Source organism: Podarcis bocagei, assembly GCF_964188305.1.
Source record: "Podarcis bocagei genome assembly, chromosome: 13".
Classification (NCBI taxonomy): Eukaryota; Metazoa; Chordata; class Lepidosauria; order Squamata; family Lacertidae; genus Podarcis; species Podarcis bocagei.
In genome coordinates, this window is record NC_138138.1 from 15656243 (window position 1) to 15675576 (window position 19334).

The following is a 19334-nucleotide window of genomic DNA, read 5'->3' on the forward strand; positions in this document are numbered from 1 at the left end:
AGGACTAGCCGCCTGAGAAACAGTTTCTACGCAAATGCAATTCTGGTTCTAAACGCAGCATAAGGGGTCTTTATAGTATAGTGTATTTTAAAATGGGGTTCAGAGTTTTTAGGGAGTTTTGAATGTTTTATGTAGTTTTTATGTAGTTTTTCAATTTCATTGTTCCGCATGGGACAATGACAATAAAGATATCGTATGTATCGTATACCAGCACCCCTTGTCATCTGAAAGCAGTTACTGGGACTCACTCTGGCTACAGCTGTTCTGTTGCTTCGGCCACAAAAGCTGCTTACCTGATGTAGGCCTCAGTGCTACTGGCGCCTCCAATCTGGTTCTGCGTCAGGTAGGTGTTATGGGAGGACGAGATGAAGTAATGGCACAGGGGCTGCGTCATGTCCTGGTATATCTTTGCGTGGCCCTGGTTGAGGATGTCTCCGGCCGACGACAGCAGGTACATCATGAAGCCATCCATCATCATGAGATTGTGCTGCCTGGCTGTGGGACGAAGACGTGGTTAGCTGAGAGAGTTTCAGACTCCACCCATCCAGCGTATTTCAGCGTACGCATTTCCTAAGAACGGCGCGTCTTGCCAAATGCAAGGTGGTTCATGTTAGTGAGATTCAGAAGCAAGACAGAACACAAGCGAGAAGATTAAAGGTTTTATTCTAAACAGCAAGCATTAGTGCACACCCCGGAAATGATCTCTTTCAGCTTCTGCCTTCTGGAAGAAAGTACAGGGTTATAAAGACTAGGACTAGCCACCTGGGAAACAGTTTCTACCCCAATGTGATTTTGGTTTTAAACGCAGTATAAAGAGTCTCTATGGGAGTACAGTGGTACCTCGGGTTACATACACTTCAGGTTACATACGCTTCAGGTTACAGACTCCGCTAACCCAGAAATAGTGCTTCAGGTTAAGAACTTTGCTTCAGGATGAGAACAGAAATTGTGCTCTGGCGGCACAGCGGCAGCGGGAGGCCCCATTAGCTAAAGTGCTGCTTCAGGTTAAGAACAGTTTCAGGTTAAGTACGGACCTCCGGAACGAATTAAGTACTTAACCCGAGGTACCACTGTATATTGTATTTAAAAATGGAGTATCAGAGTTTTTAGGGGGCTAACCAGGTTGGGATAGCTGGGATAGTAGGCTTGTTGGTTTTTGAATGTCTTGCATAGATTTTTCAATTTTGTTGTTCTGTATGGGACAATGACAATAAAGATTATCGTATCGTATTGTATTATATACATTACCAAGCAAACGCTTCGATCTGCCACTGGGAAGCCCTCAAGAAGTGGTGAGGCCATCCCCCAGGAGCATAGCTGTCAACGTTTCCCTTTTTTTAAGGGAAATTTCCTTATTCCGAATAGGATTCCTCGCAGGAAAAGGGAAAAGTTGACAGCTATGCCCAGGTGGCCTTGGTTGGCACAGCCCCGCGGCCTACAGTCAGAACACGAGCTTTACAGAACTATGCCCCAAAACCATCCGATTTATAGATAGCTGACTTGTTAGCCTACATGCCTTGACGAGCTAGCTAGTGCAAATTATTAATTGGCTAGCCCCCTCTTCCAATACTGCACGTTCCTCCAGACAATGTCTAACATCAAAGAAGGTCAGAAGGTGCCCTGCATTATCACTTCTTCCTTCCACCAGATTATACATTAAAGGCTGCTCTCAGCCATCCAAGAGCAGAACAAGAGATAGAGAGGGGGAAGTAAATAGAGGCAGGAAAAGATGACCATTTCAGATCACAAAACTACTCAAAATTACAAATATCTTTCGGAAAAGGTTGCCCATACACAGTGCCTCCAAACATTGTAAAAGTGGCCAAAAATATACAATATGGAAGTTGTGTGACAGCTATCGAAAGCAGATTTCCCCCCATCTCATTCTTCCACAAGGCCAAGTTTGCAATATGATTCCTTGTTTTATAAAGCAGGGATGCTCCTCTCCTGCTGTTGAGTGTCAAGCAAAAATCCTGACTTGCACTGATCCAGAGTCCCCTGCTATGTGCAAAGCGGGAAACGCTAGCTTGCTGTTGGTCTCTGGCTTATTTTCCTGGTCCGTCCCTCTGTTGGGCTCTGGTTTATTTTTCTGGCTAGTTGATCGACATCAAGCCAGATTTGCTGTTTGGACACAGCAGGGAACTCTGGCTTTTTACCAGTCGGGATCTCCATGTTGGAAGCTGATGTGCAATGGGCAGTTGTGGAACATGAGGCTAGATGCTGCCCCAATGCTACTCCTCCCAGCTGCAGCTGTCCTGCTGCTTGCCGGGACTAGGTAGGGCACAGGAAGCACCAGGTTGGCAGTAGCAGTAGGCACAAGTGTGGGCGCATAGATGCTTGCCACTGCTGCCAACTCGAGGTTTCTTCTGCCCTTGACACCTGCAGCCAGGTGGGCAGCACAGCATCATACGCCACACTCTGCAACTGGTGGCAAGAAAAAGAAAGAGGCAAGAGAGGAGGACTCATTCCAGCCACTTGATCTTGGCTTAAGAAAACTATGGTTCACAAACAATGGTTGGTGACCTAGAATGATTGTGCAAACCATGGTTTAAGTCTAGAATGATCATACAATCCATGGTTTATGACCTAGAATGATCATACAATCCATGGTTTATGACCTAGAATGATAGTACAAACCATGGGTCAAGTCTAGAACGATCGTACAAACCATGGGTCAAGTCTAGAATGATAATACAAACCATGGTTTGAGTCTAGAATGATAGTACAAACCATGGTTCGAGTCTAGAATGATAATACAAACCATGGTTCAAGTCTAGAATGATAGTACAAACCATGGTTCGAGTCTAGAATGATAATACAAACCATGGGTCAAGTCTAGAATGATAATACAAACCATGGTTCGAGTCTAGAATGATAGTACAAACCATGGTTCGAGTCTAGAATGATAGTACAAACCATGGGTCAAGTATAGAATGATAATACAAACCATGGTTCGAGTCTAGAATGATAATACAAACCATGGTTCGAGTCTAGAATGATAATACAAACCATGGGTCAAGTCTAGAATGATAATACAAACCATGGTTCGAGTCTAGAATGATAGTACAAACCATGCTTTGAGTCTAGAATGATAGTACAAACCATGGTTCGAGTCTAGAACGATCGTACAAACCATGGGTCAAGTCTAGAATGATAATACAAACCATGGTTCGAGTCTAGAATGATAGTACAAACCACGGTTCGAGTCTAGAATGATAATACAAACCATGGTTCAAGTCTAGAATGATAATACAAACCATGGTTCGAGTCTAGAATGATAGTACAAACCATGGTTTAAGTCTAGAATGATAATACAAACCATGGTTCAAGTCTAGAATGATAGTACAAACCATGGTTTAAGTCTAAAATCATACAAACCAATGTGCAATGCAACAAAACATACCGTGGGATGCTATTATACTTTCTTTTCCACCACCCCACTCGACTTTGCACTCTGCTTTTTGTGGGGGAGGGGGGAGGACAGCAAAGAAACAAAAGCATCGTGATCTGTTATATATACCGTATTTTTCGCCCTATAGGACACACTTTTTCCCCTCCAAAAATGAAGGGGAAATCTGTCTGCGTCCTATGGGGCGAATGCAGGCTTTCGCTGAAGCCTGGAGAGCGAGAGGCGTCAGTGCGCACTGACCCCTCTCGCTCTCCAGGCTTCAGGAAGCTATCTGCAAGCATTGGGAGCCCGGCGGGAGTTCCCGCCGAGCTCGCAAGGCTTGCGGGCAACAGCCTGTTCTGGCGGCTGGGTTCGGAGGAAGCTCAGGCTTCCCCCGCCCCCAGCCCTGCAAGCTCCAGGAGCGATGGCGAGGTTGAGTGCAACTTCGCCTTCGCTCCCGGACCCCCAGCTCCGAGGCTAAAAACAAAGCCAGGAAACAAAAAACAAATGGCTTCTTTGCTCTTTGGGGCTCAGGAGGGAATTTTTTTTTTTCTTTATCCCCCCCCCAAAAAAAAATAAGTGCGCCCTATGGGCCGGTGCGCCCTATAGGGCGAAAAATATGGTAATCACGATTTCTGTCCCTCCCTCCCCTTTACATTCCTCTGCCTTGTTATGTTCCTTTTGACTGATGTTATTGCTGCGCCGGCTGTTTTTGTTGCAAGGTATTATGCTGTAATTATAATATGGAAAAATCAATGAAGTGCTTGTTGCTGTCGTTTTTTTTTTTTTTAAAGCATGATGAAATTGTGTCTTTTGTGTGTGTATGTGGAAGAGAGGACGAAGGAGATACTGCTGCTTTCAGTGACCAACACGTATACTCCCCATAATGTGTAGTTTCGAGCCGTGGACTTCAATTTTATGGGGCGGCACACAGATTATAGCTTTCCAACGACTCAGGGGCAGTGCGGTGTCATTATTTATATAATGCCATCTAGACATGGTGCTTTGCAAAGGACAGGAGTGCCAGACTCCTTATCCGAAAGGGCTTGCAATCTGAAAATAGTAACAGGGGAGAGATGAAAGCTGGCGGAAGCAGAGAAAGAACGTGCCATCATTACAGTTACATGTACTTAGGTTTGGTCGTATTTATTTATTTATTTAGTCATTGCATTTTTATCCCAGATTTTCCCCCACCCCAGGAGCTCAAGGTGGCATGCAAGGGTCTCTCCCCAACTCTTTTAATCCCCAAAACCAATCTGTGCCGTAGGTTAGGCTGAGAGTCTGTGAGTGGCCCAAGGTCACTCAGCAAACCACATAGTTGAGCAGCGATTTGAACCCTGGTCTCCCAGGGACCCCACTGGCTCTCAGAGTAAAAACGCAAACACACACACCATTATAATAGACAGTCGGGACTAGGCATTCCCCGCTCCAACCAAGGTTTTAGGGAAAATGTGGGTTTTGAGGAAGATTTTAAAGAAGAGAGGCGATATCACAGAGGTGTCCTGGGAAGCAGTTCCTAGCAGAAGGGTGATCAAGGAAAGGTAAAAGAAAAAAAGGTTGGATGTTTAAGTCCAGTCAAAGGCGACTATGGAGTTCTGGCGCTCATTTTGCTTTCGGGCCGAGGGAGCAGGCGTTTGTCCACAGACAGCTTTCCGGGTCATGTGGCCAGCATGACTAAACCGCTTCTGGCGCAACGGGACACCGTGACGGAAACCAGAGCGCATAGAAACACCGTTTACCTCCCGCCGAAACGGTACCTATTTATCTACTTGCACTGGTGTGCTTTCGAACTGCTAGGTTGGCAGGAGCTGGGACAGAGCAACGGGAGCTCACCCCGTCACAGCGATTCGAACCGCCAACCTTCTGATCGGCAGGCCCAAGAACCTCAGTGGTTCAGCCCACAGTGCCACCTGCGTTCCCGATCAAGGAAAGATTACCGTTGTTTAAGGAAGCAGGAGTCCTTGAGACAGCTATAGGAGAAGCTAGGATAGCTCAGTTGTTAAGTACGAGACTCTTAATCTCAGGGTCGTGGGTTTGAGCCCTACATAGGGCAAAATGATTCCTGCATTAGGGGGTTGGACTAGATGACCCACAGGGTCCCTTCCAACGCTACAATTCTATGAAGCGAAGGCTCCAGGTAGGGAAGTGAGAAATAAGGAGAGGACAAGGCCATAGAGGGTTTAAAGGTGAGGTGAGCAGCTTGTGCAGTATCTGGAAGCAGACATGAAGGCAGCGACAAACAAACTCATCTCCTCATCAACACAAAGAAGCCTTCCCCTTTTCTGATCTTTCATATTTGTCAGAGCTGAAAATCCCTGTTCACAACAAGATATCGTGGAGAAGTATAGAAGAATAGCCAATGCTCTTGAAAAGAGGCACGGCTATTGTTCCTGGTTGTATACACTGAAATGTTTAGATGTTTCTTTGATTGTCCTTGAATCTTCCCACTCTTGCCATCCTCTCCTGCCACACCAGGGTGGTGAGACACACCCTTTGAAAACCACTGACCTAGGGTGTGGTTTTGCAAAGGGGGTAGAGAGGAAGGGCTGTGTTTTTGCAGAGAAGCAATGCGACTGAAAGGGACGCGGGTAGCACTGTGGGTTAAACCACAGAGCCCCAGGGCTTGCCAATCAGAAGGTCGGCGGTTCAAATCCCCGCAACGGGGTGAGCTCCCGCTGCTCAGTCCCTACTCCTGCCAACCTAGCAGTTCGAAAGCAAGTCAAAGTGCAAATAGATAAATAGGTACCACTCCGGTGGAAAGGTAAACGGCGTTTCCATGCGCTGCTCTGGTTCACCAGAAGCGGCTTAGTTATGCTGGCCACATGACCCGGAAGCTGTACGCCGGCTTCCTCGGCCAAGAAAGCGAGATGAGCGCTGCAACCCCAGAGTCGGCCACAACTGGACCTAATGGTCAGGGGTCCCTTTACCTTAATGCGACTGAGAATGAGAGGGTGAGGGGCAGGGGAGAGAAAATCAGAGATAAAACCAGATTGCTCTTATTTCTCCACAAAAATAACAATGTTCATGCAACCCATGAAAGTCTTCTCTTAGGTGAGACATCAGGCCCAAGAGAGATTTTTTTGGATTTCAGCTCCTTAACCTGCTTGTTCTTCCTGGATGTGCTTGCAGTGCATCAACACAACAAGGGCACTGAATTCATGACAATTATGACCATGCTAGAAAGTGTTCCGTCATAACCTTGAGGTGTGCGTATTGGGTTCATACCTTTCTCGTTCAGCTCAAAAGTCTGGATGATTTCATGAGCCCGCTGCAAGCTGGCTTCCTCGCCCTGGTCGCGGAGAAATTCCTGCAGTTCCTCGGACGACAGCACGCGGTCCTCGCCCGAGTAGCGGCGAAAGATCTCCTCCAGCTCAGGACGCGCCATCAGCCGTGTGCAGAACTCCTCAATCTCATATTCCTCCAAGCGATCGTTGTTTGATCTGTCACACTCCTAAGTGAAAGGGCGAAGGAGCAGTTAAGTACCGGTAAATTGCCATAGGTGGATGGATGAGAGGAAATAGCAATTGATAAGCTCGGGTGGAGACAGGGCTGTGTATTGTTGTTGTTTTTTAAAAGGAGGGGTGGAAATTCTGCAAAGAGTACAAAATGTGTGGCTTTAGTGTACATACAGTAAGACCTCGGGTTAAGTACTTAATTCGTTCCGGAGGTCTGTTCTTAACCCGAAACTGTTCTTAACCTGAAGCACCACTTTAGCTAATGGGGCCTCCTGCTGCTGCCGCGCCGCCGAAGCACGATTTCTGTTCTCATCCTGAAGCAAAGTTCTTAACCCGAGGTACTATTTCTGGGTTAGCAGAATCTGTAACCTGAAGCGTATGTAACCTGAGGTACCACTGTAATTTATTTTGGTGTTTCTAGAGGAATAGCTAAGAAAAGTACCGAGGTGGAATACAGTCATACCTTGGTTTTCGAACAGCTTAGTTCTCGAATGTTTTGGCGCCCGAACGCCACAAACCCAGAAGGGAGTGTTCCATTTTGCAAACATTTTTGGGAAGTCGAACGTCCAATGCGGCTTCCAATTGAGTGCAGGAAGCTCCTGCAGCCAATCGGAAGCCGCACCTTGGTTTTCAAACGTTTTCGGAACCGACTTCCGGAACGGATTACGTTTGAGAACCAAGGTACGACTGTATAACAGGCATTAGGATCCGGCGTTAAGGTGCCTGTTACCAGAAGCCAGATTATTATAGGCAACAATACGGGGGAAAGGACTATAAAAATGCAGAGGGAAGAGGCAGCCCCCGCTCTAGGGCTCTGGGAGAAGATAAGGCTGCAAAATTATCATTTTTATTTATTTATTTATATATTTATTTATTATTTATACCCCCCCAATCTGGCTGAGTTTCCCCAGTCACTCTGGGCGGCTCCCAATCAAGTGTTAAAACAGTACAGCATTAAATATTTAAAACTTCCCTGAACAGGCCTGCCTTCAGATGTCTTCTAAAACTCTGGTAGTTGTTTTTCTCTTTGACATCAGGTGGGAGGGTATTCCACAGGGCAGGTGCCACCACCAAGAAGGCCCCTTGCCTGGTTCCCTGCTACCTCACTTCTTGCAATGAGTGAACCGCCAGAAGGCCCTTGGCACTGGATATCAGTGCTGAACAATTGGGGTGGAGACGCTTCTTCAGGTATACAGGACTGAGGCCGTTTAGGGCTTTAAAGGTCAGGACCAACACTTTGAATTGTGCTCGGAAACGTACTGAGAGCCAATGCAATTCTCTCAGGACTGGTGTTATGTGGTCCCGGCGGCCACTCCCAGTCACCAGTCTAGCTGCCGCATTCTGGATTAACTGCAGTTTCCGGGTCACCTTCAAAGGTAGCCCCACGTAGAGCGCATTGCAGTAGTCCAAGCAAAACCATCGTCAAGGGTGCTTAGAACAAACGGTTGTACTGAAGTCCTGGATTAACAACCCAGCAAGTGAGATAAGGCAGGCCAGAGAGCACATGCGCAAAAGGAGAGAGCCATTGTCTGATCTGACATCCTCCTTGCCCATCACAGCTCTACAAGTGACTACTGCAGTGCATTCTGTGCGGGACTGTCCTGGTTGACAAATGCCGCTTCCAACTAAAGTGAGGCGGTAGGAACGCATGCAACCAATAGGGAAGCAGCTATGCCGTCTTCCAGGTAGATTCCAGGCCCAATTCCAGGTGCTGGTTCTGCCCCCCGAGACCTGACAAGGTTTGGGACCTGCATGGCTCAGGTTTGCAAGTCTCCCTACTTGCTAAGGTTCAGGTCAGGAACAGCTGAGGGCTGGCTCCAAGTTGAGGACCAGAGTCTATTCTGGTGCCTCTGGCTCTGACTAGTTGAGCCTACTCTGCTCCCAGAAAGAGACAGCTGGCAAAGACAGCCTGGGGAAGAAGTAAAGGTAAAGCTAAAGGGACCCCTGACCATTAGGTCCAGTCGTGGATAACTCTGGGGTTGCGGCACTCATCTCGCTTTACTGGCTGAGGGAGCCGGCGTACAGCTTCCGGGTCATGTGGCCAGCATGACTAAGCCGCTTCTGGCGAACCAGAGCAGCACACAGAAACGCCATTTACCTTCCCACTGGAGCAGTACCTATTTAGCTACAGTGGTACCTCGAGTTAAGAATTTAATTCGTTCCGGAGGTCCGTTCTTAACCTGAAACTGTTCTTAACCAGAAGCACCACTTTAGCTAATGGGGCCTCCCGCTGCCCCTGCGCCGCTGCTGCACATTTTCTGTTCTCATCCTGAAACAAAGTTCTTAACCTGAGGTACTATTTCTGGGTTAGCAGAGCCTGTAACCTGAAGCGTACCCAAGGTACCACTGTACTTGCACTTTGACATGCTTTCGAACTGCTAGGTTGGCAGGAGCAGGGACCGAGCAACGGGAGCTCACCCCGTCACGGGGATTCGAACCGCCGACCTTCTGATCAGCCAGCCGGCCTGAGAAGGGATGAGGGCAAGACTCACACAGCAGATAACTCAACCCAAGGTGGCAGTTGCCATCTCCCCTGCTTTTCTTTCTTTCTTTCTTTCTTTCTTTCTTTCTCTTTCTTTCTTTCCAACGTCTACTCTTTTATTTTTCAATTATTTTATTTATCATTTTCAATTTTATACATTTCAATAATTTTACAATCATTTTAACATTTCAAAACTCGACTTCCTTCCCCCCTCTTTCTGCAGTTCCTTAAAATTATTTTTTATATTTTCTGCGTGTCCAAATTTGTCCATCTGCTTTAAATATATACTCTTATAAAACTGCAGGTTATTACAACAATCCTGCCAATGTTCTCATCTGGATAATCCCCTGCTTTCACTGTGTAATAATTTTAAAGTCTCTCCCCCGTCCTTTCTGCCTCACGCTGAGGAATGTGGTCCTTCTTCAGACTAAGCCGCCCCTGCCTTTCCACAGCAGCTAGAAATTATTTTCCTCGTCGCAAAGAAGGCCAGAGGAAACCCGAGAGACTGTTCCGGGAGGAAAGGCAGAAGTTCAAATATTGGCTCGAAAGAATCTGCCAAAACTTTGGCTGCAGGGCTCTCGGCTACCATTATTCTAAAAGTGTTGGCATCTCATAAAGGCAAAACTGGCAGCGGGGGAGTTGGGAAAGCACAGAGTGTGTTTGCAAGAGAGACAGAGCAAAAAAAAATAAAAAAAAATATAAAGGACCACTGGATAGTTAAGTCCAGTCATAGGCGACTATCGGGTTGTGGCGCTCATCTCGCTTTCTGGCCGAGGGAGCCGGCGTTTGTCCACATACAGCTTTCCGGGTTATGTGGCCAGCAGGACTAAACCGCTTCTGGTGCAACGGGACACCATGACGGAAACCAGAGCGCATGGAAACACTGTTTACCTTCCCACTGGAGTGGTACCTATTTATCTACTTGCACTGGTGTGCTTTCGAACTGCTAGGTTGGCAGGAGCTGGGACAGAGCAACGGGAGCTCACCCCGTCGCAGGGATTCGATCCGCCGAACCTCCGATCAGCAAGCACAAGAGGCTCAGTGGTTTAGACCACAGCGCCATCCGTGTCTCTTTACCTTAGAGACAGAGCACCCTTCATCTAACCAAGGAGGTGTGCAGCTAGAGCCAAGCTGAAGTTGGAGGCAAGATGGCGCCTAGCGTACAAGGCCAGGAAGTACCTTGAAGAGCCTGTAGGCGTAGATGTCGTTCATGTCTATGTTTATCATCTGCAGCATGTTTTTGATTTCTTTGAAGCTCATCTTATTGTCTTTGTTCTTGTCAGCCTGGTGCAAGATGTCATGGATCCAAGTGGAACCTGATGTAAGGAAAGAACAAAGGGGACTGGGAGGCACCATCCCCGGGAACTAAGGTAACACGTCTACACCCAGGAAGAATTATTATGAGGGGAATTTTGAATTATTGCAGAATCAGGAACCCTTCAGCCTTAGACAAAAACAAATTTCCCTGGAGCTAAGCTGTTAGACAACTCAGAGCTAAGGTCTTGCAAGGAGGTATTAGCTTTGGTAATGTTTTGAAAATGCTTCTATTAGAATGTCCAGACTATTATTCAGAACTCCAGTGGTACCTCAGAAGTCAAACAGAATCCGTTCCGGAAGTCTGTTTGACTTCCAAAACGTTTGGAAACCAAGGCGCGGCTTCCAATTGGCTGCAGGAAGCTCCTGCAGCCAATTGGAAGCCGTGGAAGCCCGGTTGGACGTTCAGGTTCCAAAGAACGTTCACAAACCAGAACAATCACTTCCGGGTTTGTGGCATTCGGGATCCAAAACGTTCAACTCGCAAGGTGTTCGAGATCCAAGGTACGACTGTACTGGTCATTCGTAAAAGAGAACAATATCCTAGCACATACATTTAGGGACCTAATTGGATTTGAGGTAAATACAAAAATTACTACCTCGGTCAGTGTTTTCCAGCCATGAATGTTTTGGCTTCTGTTTGCATCTCACAGGGGTTCCATGAAATTTCACAACCTCCCACATCAAGCACTTCACTTTCAATGATTTTATATATATAGTCCAAGTCATAATTAACAATTAACGTAGGAGTTTAACTTTGCATTTTGCAATGGTTAAATAAATTTAGGGGCCCTGCCAGACGGGTGTTTTATTGTGGCTGTATTCTGCAACCATGTCCTGGGCACAATAATAATGAATTAATGGGTGGATTTATTCTGCTTTAGTTTGCTCTGTGATGCTTCCCTAACGCTACCACAAGATTGCTGTCCAGAAGTGCTAAAGCGCAACTAAAAAGTGGGACAAAAATAAACCAGTTACGGGACCTCAGCAGGAAGTTACGGGATGTTCACCAACTGGGAATGACGCAGTGTTACTGCCCCAAACCCTGTGCAGCCTCAAACAGTATCAAAAGGGGGATGTGTGTGACTGCCCCAATAGCATCATGAGCACAAATCATCATGAATGTGCAACAAGAAGGGTGTCTTGAATGGGGCTTTAGTTAGGGTTTTTTTGAAAACTTTGCTTGAGGGGAGCAAGGAGAGGGGATTAGGGTTCTGCAGGCTAACGCAAAGTATGACAGGGATTCCTCAGACAAAAAAGAACTGAAAACAACTACTGTAAACGTTCATGTTCTTATTTTCACCAAGGAAGTTAAAAGTAGTGGAATTTCAAGTTCAGAGAGAGAGATCTGAATTTTTCTCCATTAGTATACAGTGGTACCTCGGTTCTCAAACGACTCCGTTGTCGGAACCGAAACACCAAAAACCCGGAAGTAAATGCTTCCATTTTCGAACATGCCCTGGAAGTCAAACAGATTCTGCTGCATGTTTTTCGATTTTCTCAAATGCATTTGGCCCTTTGCACCTCGGTTCTCGAACGTTTCGGAAGTCGAAAAGTCTTCTGGAACGGATTACCGTATTTTTCGCTCTATAGGATGCACTTTTCCCCCTCCAAAAATTAAGGGGAAATGTGTGTGCGTCCTATAGAGCGAATGCAGGCTGCGCAGCTAAGCCCAAAGCCAGAACAGGCTTTGCTATTCTAGCTTGGGGTTAGCTGCGCAAAGCCTCCGCAGGGCAGCAGGGTACCTTCACCCCGCTGCCCTGCGGAGGCTTCAAAGGCTGCGCTCCGGGGGCTTCAGGCAGCTATCTGCAAGCCTTCCGAGCGCAGCAGGAGTTCCCGCTGCGCTTGGAAGGCTTGCGGATAGCTGCCTGGGGGCTGGGGTCGGGGGAAGCTCGGGCTTCCCCCACCCCAGCCCCACGGCTAAAAACAAAGCCAAGACATCCATCCCGCTGGCGGTCTTGGCTTATGCCAAAGCCGTGTGCAGCCTCTCCCAGCTGGAGAGGTTGCGTGTGGCTAAAGAGGAAGCCAAGACAGCCAGAGGGATGGATCCCGCTCGCTGTCTTGGCTTCTTTGCTCTTTGGGGCTGGGGGGGGGAAATAATATTCCCCCCATAAAAACTAGGTGCGCCCTATGGTCCGGTGCGCCTTATGGAGCGAAAAATACGGTATGTTCGAGAATCAAGGTACCACTGTACCTCCAATACACTACCAGCTCACAGATTTAAACAAGGTCTGATCTCACCTTCTAGGAACCTTCTCCAAATGCGGTTCCACAAACCATTTAAAGCCTTGTTGTCTGGGCTTTGTCGCTAAAGCTCTTTCCTGTACCAAAAGCTGCAGGCCGGCCCTTCTTTGTGGCAGACTGAGGCAACCGCCTCAGGTGGCCAAAATAAGGTGTCAATGAAACAGCAGCAAATATTACCGTATTTTTCGCACTATAGGACGCACTTTTTCCCCTCCAAAAATGAAGGGGAAATGTGTGTGCGTCCTATGGTGCGAATGCAGGCTTTTGCTGAAGCCTGGAGAGCGAGAGGGGTCCGTGCGCACCGACCCCTCTCGCTCTCCAGGCTTCAGGAAGCTATCCCAAGTCTTGCAAGCCCGGCGGGATGTCCCGCGGGCTCGCAAGGCTTGCGGGCAGCAGCCTGCACCCAAAAGCTGGGGACAGCGGGGAGGCGCAGAGCCGCCACCCCGCTATTCCCCGACCTGATCTGGAGGCTGGCGGGGGGAGAAGCAAGCCTGCTTCTCCCCCCCCAGCCCCACAAGCTCGGGGGATAGGGGGATGGCGAAGCGCCGCCATCCCGCTATTCCCCGACCTGATCTGGAGGCTGGGGGTGGGAGAAGCAAGCCTGCTTCTCCCCCCCACCATCCCCACAACCTCCAGATCAGGTCGGGGAATAGCGGGATGGCAGGCTTCAGGAGAGCCCCACCGCCAGCCCCACAAGCTCGGGGGACAGCGGGAGAGGCGCAGCGCGCCCTTCCCGCTGTCCCCCGACTTGGTTAGAAGGCTGGCGGGGGGAGAAGCCTGCTCCTCCCCGTCGCCAGCCCCGCAAACTCGGGAGACAGCGGCAGGGGCGCAGCGCGCCCTTCCCGCTGTCCCCCGACTTGGTTAGAAGGCTGGCCCAGCCCCGCAAACTCAGGGGACAGCGGGAGAGGCGCAGCGCGCCATCCCGCTGTCTCCCGACATGGTTTGGAGGCTGGCGGAAGGCTTCCTCCTCCCCCAGCCCCGCAAGCTCCCAGAGCGATGCCAAACTGCGCGCAGCTTCGGCATGGCTCTGGGTCCCGTTCTGGGGGAGGGGGAAGCTCGGGCTTCCCCGCCCCAGCCCCGCGCCTGGCGGGGGGGGGATAATTTTTTTTTGCCTTTATTCCCCCCCCCCCCCAATCTAGGTGCGTCCTATGGACCGGTGCGTCCAATAGTCCGAAAAATACGGTATTTGATTTCTGTTTCCTGGCGCCTAAAGACTGACACAATCGCTGCGCTCAAGTGGCTTGAACAGAAAGGATATTGTTCGAGCTTCTCTCGCTGGCTCATGGCTTCGCCTCTGGCCATCAGTTTTGTGAGCCCTCGCACCCATCGCTGAGCATCGTCTACACTCCGGGCAGCTAGGTCCAGGTTTTTCCGCTTGCCCCTGAAGACAATGGTGAAGCATTGCTGCTCGGGGAAAGAGCCGCCGAATTTCCGAAGCCCCTCCGACTGATAACCTTCTCGCACGCTTTCAATGTGTAGGATGGAGACTGGAAGACAAGACAGGGATGCAGGACCGCGTACAGAAATCAGGGACAGAACAAGATCCCAGGCTGCATGCTTCAGGCTTGATCACTTTGGTGCACGCAGCAAGACTGTTGGTTTAAAGTTAACAATCCAGTTCCGATCTCCAAACTCAAGTCTTAGCAACATCACAGGGGCTTTTAAAAGGCTGCAGCTCAGGGCCACATTGCCACTGTTTGGGGGCAGGATCAGGATTTGATCACATACTGGCAAATTACAGGTGATTGGGAGACACTGTGCAAGAAACCTGCTTCTTCAAAAGCAGGGTGGATAAAAATCAATGTTTTTTTTTAAAAAAAAAAAATCAACAAAATCGGATTTTTAAAATTTAAATTACATTTTTAAAGCAAAATCCTTTTGGATGAAAAATCTTTCTAAATATAGTTTTCTGTTTAAGTTACATTGTAGACCAAAGGCTTTTAATTAGGAAATAAGGATTTGTTTTAAGTTTTTCATGTTCGCCAAAACTCAAGTCTGAGTTTTGTTTTTTAATTGTTTAACCACTTCAGTTAACAAACATGGATACATACGCTATAATGCTATTGTTTTAGTTAAATAAATTGTTTAGTTATTAAGGAAATGATTATTTTTCTCCTTCGAATAAAGTACAGCAGAAAAGCTAAGTATAAACAGTTAACTTACTAAACCTCAAAATAATTTCACAATTATGTCTATGTATTTCTAATAGTACAACCAAATCAGTAATTTCTGATATACTGTAACTGTAAAAACTACTCTGAAAATTTATTATTCCAGAAATGAAACCTCCATCTGGTTGTAAATATTAAGATTAAAATCAAGTCTTACCAACTAGTGATTTAAATTGTGATTTGAATCGATTTGATTTACCGTATTTTTCGCTCTATAGGACGCACTTTTCCCCCTTCAAAAATGAAGGGGAAATGTGTGTTTGTCCTATGGAGCGAAGACGCCATAGCCCCGCGACCCTCTCCCGACTGGAGAGGTGACACGCGGCTATGGCAGGAACCTCTACAGCCCCGTGTCACCTCTCCAGCCGGGAGAGCACGCGCACGGGGCTAAAGCAGCCCCCGCGACCCTCTCCCGGCTGGAGAGGTGACGCGCGGCTATGGCAGGAGCCTCTATAGCCGCGCGTCACCTCCCCAGCCGGAAGAGCGCGTGCGGGGAGTGTCTGCAAGCCTCGCGCACCCGGCAGGAGGTCCCACCGGGTGCGCGAGGCTTGGGGCGGCAGCCTGTCGCCCGAAGCACGGGGAGCCCTCGGGAGGGCTCCCCCTGCTTCGGGCGAGTGTCTGCAAGCCTCGCGCACCCGGCAGGAGGTCCCACCGGGTGTGCGAGGCTTGGGGCGGCAGCGGACTGCTTGCGCGCACCTAGAAGCTTGGGGCGCGCTGAGCTCAGCACGCCCCAAGCTCCTGGTGTAGCGCAGCGATCCGCTAGCCCTGGGAGAGCCCCGCGGCTCTCCCAAGACTAGCGGACTGCTTGCGCGCACGCAGAAGCTTGGGGCGCGCTGAGCTCAGCACGCCCCAAGCTCCTGGTGTAGCGCAGCGATCCGCTAGCCCTGGGAGAGCCCCGCGGCTCTCCCAAGGCTAGCGGACTGCTTGCGCGCACCTAGAAGCTTGGGGCGCGCTGAGCTCAGCACGCCCCAAGCTTCTAGGTGCGGGCAAGCAGTCCGCTGCCGCCCCAAGCCTCGCGCACCCGGTGGGACCTCCTGCCGGGTGCGCGAGGCTTGGGGCAGCAGCGGACTGCTTGCGCGAGGCTTGGGGCGGCAGCGGACTGCTTGCGCGCACCTAGAAGCTTGGGGCGCGCTGAGCTCAGCACGCCCCAAGCTCCTGGTATAGCGCAGCGATCCGCTAGCCCTGGGAGAGCCCCGCGGCTCTCCCAGGGCTAGTGGACTGCTTGCCGGCACGCAGAAGCTTGGGGCGCGCTGACCTCAGCCTGCCCCAAGCTTCTGGATTAGCGCAGGTGTCCGCTAGCCCTGGGAGAGGCGCCCGGCTCTCCCACGCTAGCGGAGACCTTGCCGGCACGCAGAAGCTTGGGGCGCGCTGAGCTCCGCACGCCCCAAGCTCCTGGTGTAGCGCAGCGCACCTGGGGGGGAAATAAAATTTTTTCCCTTTATTTCCCCCCCCCAAAATCTAGGTGCGTCTTATGGGCCGGTGCGTCTTATGGGCCGGTGCGTCTTATGGGGCGAAAAATACGGTAAATCAAATTGACCCTGTTCAAAAGATTAGCCTTTTTGCAATAAGGAAAATGCACTGTAAAGTACAGGACAGCACTTGCTTTGACACAACATCATCTAGCCTCCTTGCACACAATTCAGGCACATGCTCAATAAAACAGGTAGTCTGAAACACTCTCAGTCAGAATTATATTATGATTATTAATTACCCATGTTTCATCCAAAGGGCCCAGGGCTTTATTAGGACTCAACCAAGCTAAAACCTGCTCTTTAATGTTCTTGGCAATCCACATTTTTTTTAAAAAAATCCAAATTGCCTTTTCATAGATCACAGAATTGTAGTGTTGGAAGGGACCCTAAGGGACATCTAGTCCAGCCCCCTGCAATGCAGAAATATGCAGCTGTTCCATACGGGGATCCCATAGGTATGCCCCATACAGAATCCGTTCCGGAAGCCCGTTCGGCTTCCAAAACGTTCGGAAACCAAAGCATGGCTTCCGATTGGCTGCAGGAATCTGCCGCAGCCAATCAGAAGCCCCGTTGGATGTTCGGCTTCCGAAAATAGTTCGCAAACCGGAACACTCACTCCCCGGTTTGCAACATTCAGGAGCCAAAAGTTCAGGGACTATAAGCTGTTTGACTTCCAAGGTACGACTGTACTGGGATACATCTCACTCATTTTAAAAGCAGCAAATTTGCAAAAAGACTATTTCACTGGACCAATATGGCTCCTCCCTCTGCCCTCTGACCAAGTGACACGGCGAGAGTGGGGAGGGCTCCCATTGCACGTGCCTGCACACACTTACAAAATCATACACGGAAACCCTCAAAGCAAGTTGCTAAACGACATTTTACAGTAGTCGTTTGTCCGCAAATTCTTCTTGCACCAACCCATCCCAAAACAAGCTTTCAAATTCCATTCTGTTCCCTACTCTATTGTCTCTGGGGGTGGTCAACCAAGGAAAACAAACCAACCCACACCTTCCCTTGCGCCACACCCTGACTTAAGTGTTAATGAGCCATAAGTAACTGAAAGTTGAAGTCGGGTTCAAGGAGCAAGTATTTCCTGCTTTGGGCGAGGCACTAGGTTCAAACCTTGCCTCTGCCATACTCAAGCTGAGCTTAGGGCTTGGTCACAGTTATTTTTAACGCCGTTCTTTCCAGAGACACACACACACAGCCCTGGAGGGTTGGCCAAAGGTGAACACAGCTCTGGGGCCAAAAACGACGTTAAAGTACATTTTCAAAATTAGCAACGAAAAGACCCTCCAAACCCAGTACAGTGGTACCTCAGGTTAAGTATTTAATTCGTTCCAGAGGTCTGTACTTAACCTGAAACTGTTCTTAACCTGAAGCACCACTTTAGCTAATGGGGCCTCCTGCTGCCGCCGCGCCGCCGGAGCACGATTTCTGTTCTCATCCTGAAGGAAAGTTCTTAACCTGAAGCACTATTTCTGGGTTAGCGGAGTTTGTAACCTGAAGCGTATGTAACCTGAGGTACCACTGTTCAAATTTGTGGGAGCAGGACTGCATCTCTTGTCATCAGTGACGTCACCAGCACTATCCAATAGGTGCCTGCATCAGTTGCATTTCAAACCACTCAGCAATCTGAGGACCGAATGAGAGACGCCATCCGTGAAACAGAAATCGGGCGAATGGCTCTTAAAAAGTAAATGGCAGGTGCTGTGTGGGATGGGGCGCTTGCTCCGGATCGGGACCTCGGCAAGGGAGAGCGGCTGTGATCCTTTCCTCTCCACTGTGACAGAGATTGGGACTCTTGCACCTGCTATCTGTATAGCAACCAGGCCCTTCTCCCCACATCAGATCCTTCTATACTTATTTGTTGAGCCCATAGAACATAACCAGCCTCTATGTCATCCCTGAAACTGATACCCTTTCTTTGAAAATGCTGTTCAGCTGTTGCAAACATTGTGCTGTTTCCTGTTATTCTCTTCCATTCTTTCTCTGAGTCTTGTTATCTTTTTCTCTCTCTCTCTTCCCCACCCTGACATCAAGTAACAGAACATTTCCCTGTGTTTTGTTTTTGCCTCGCTCCACCCGGACACAGTGCAACAAGGCAGTGTGCTCCCCGCAGTACAGCCATGTTGCTCTATGCAATCTAAGTTAAACTTCCCAGGAAAAAAAAATCCAATTATTCTTTACCGTATTTTTCGCTCTATAAGATGCACCAGACCACAAGACGCACCTAGTTTTTGGAGGAGGAAAACAAGAAAGAAAACATTCTGAATCTCAGAAGCCAGAACAGCAAGAGGGATCGCTGCGCAGCGAAAGCAGCGATCCCTCTTGCTGTTCTGGATTCTGGGATAGCTGTGCAGCCAGCATTCGCTCCATAAGACGCACACACATTTCCCCTTACTTTTTAGGAGAGAAAAAGTGAGTCTTATAGAGCAAAAAATACGGTATTTATTTTTTAAAAAACCCACATCACAGACCACGTCCTATGGCGGAACGTAAGGGCCGTGGTTGTTGTACATTACAAACCATTTAGGAGTTGAGGAGGAAAAAAGAAATACCAGCCCTCCATGCATTTAGTTCTTGTCGGCCTGGATGCTACCACGCGGCTTAAGGAATTCACCTTTTGAACCTCTGCAACCTCCCCTTCGCTGATGCCAATAACTAATCTCTGGCAAAAGTGGCACAAAATGCTGCGTCTCTCAAGCCCCATCCTTTCAGAGTTCCATATAGGATTCATATCCGACTTATAAACTAAACAGAAATCCGAAGCCCTGGTGATGGACAGGCAGAGAGGAGCACAGC

At 48.8% G+C, this 19334-nt stretch overlaps 1 protein-coding gene across 1 annotated transcript in view; it reads right to left on the reverse strand.

Annotated features, from left to right (window-relative positions):
* PLCD3 (phospholipase C delta 3) overlaps positions 1–19334 on the reverse strand; it is a 91689-nt gene that overhangs the window by 30138 nt on the left and 42217 nt on the right. The window contains exons 3-6 of the mRNA XM_081166279.1: positions 14142–14370; positions 10505–10634; positions 6614–6839; positions 294–495 (exon numbers count right to left, since the gene is read on the reverse strand). Coding sequence (XP_081022405.1) covers positions 294–495; positions 6614–6839; positions 10505–10634; positions 14142–14370 — 787 coding nt within the window. The remainder of the gene's footprint in view (positions 1–293; positions 496–6613; positions 6840–10504; positions 10635–14141; positions 14371–19334) is intronic.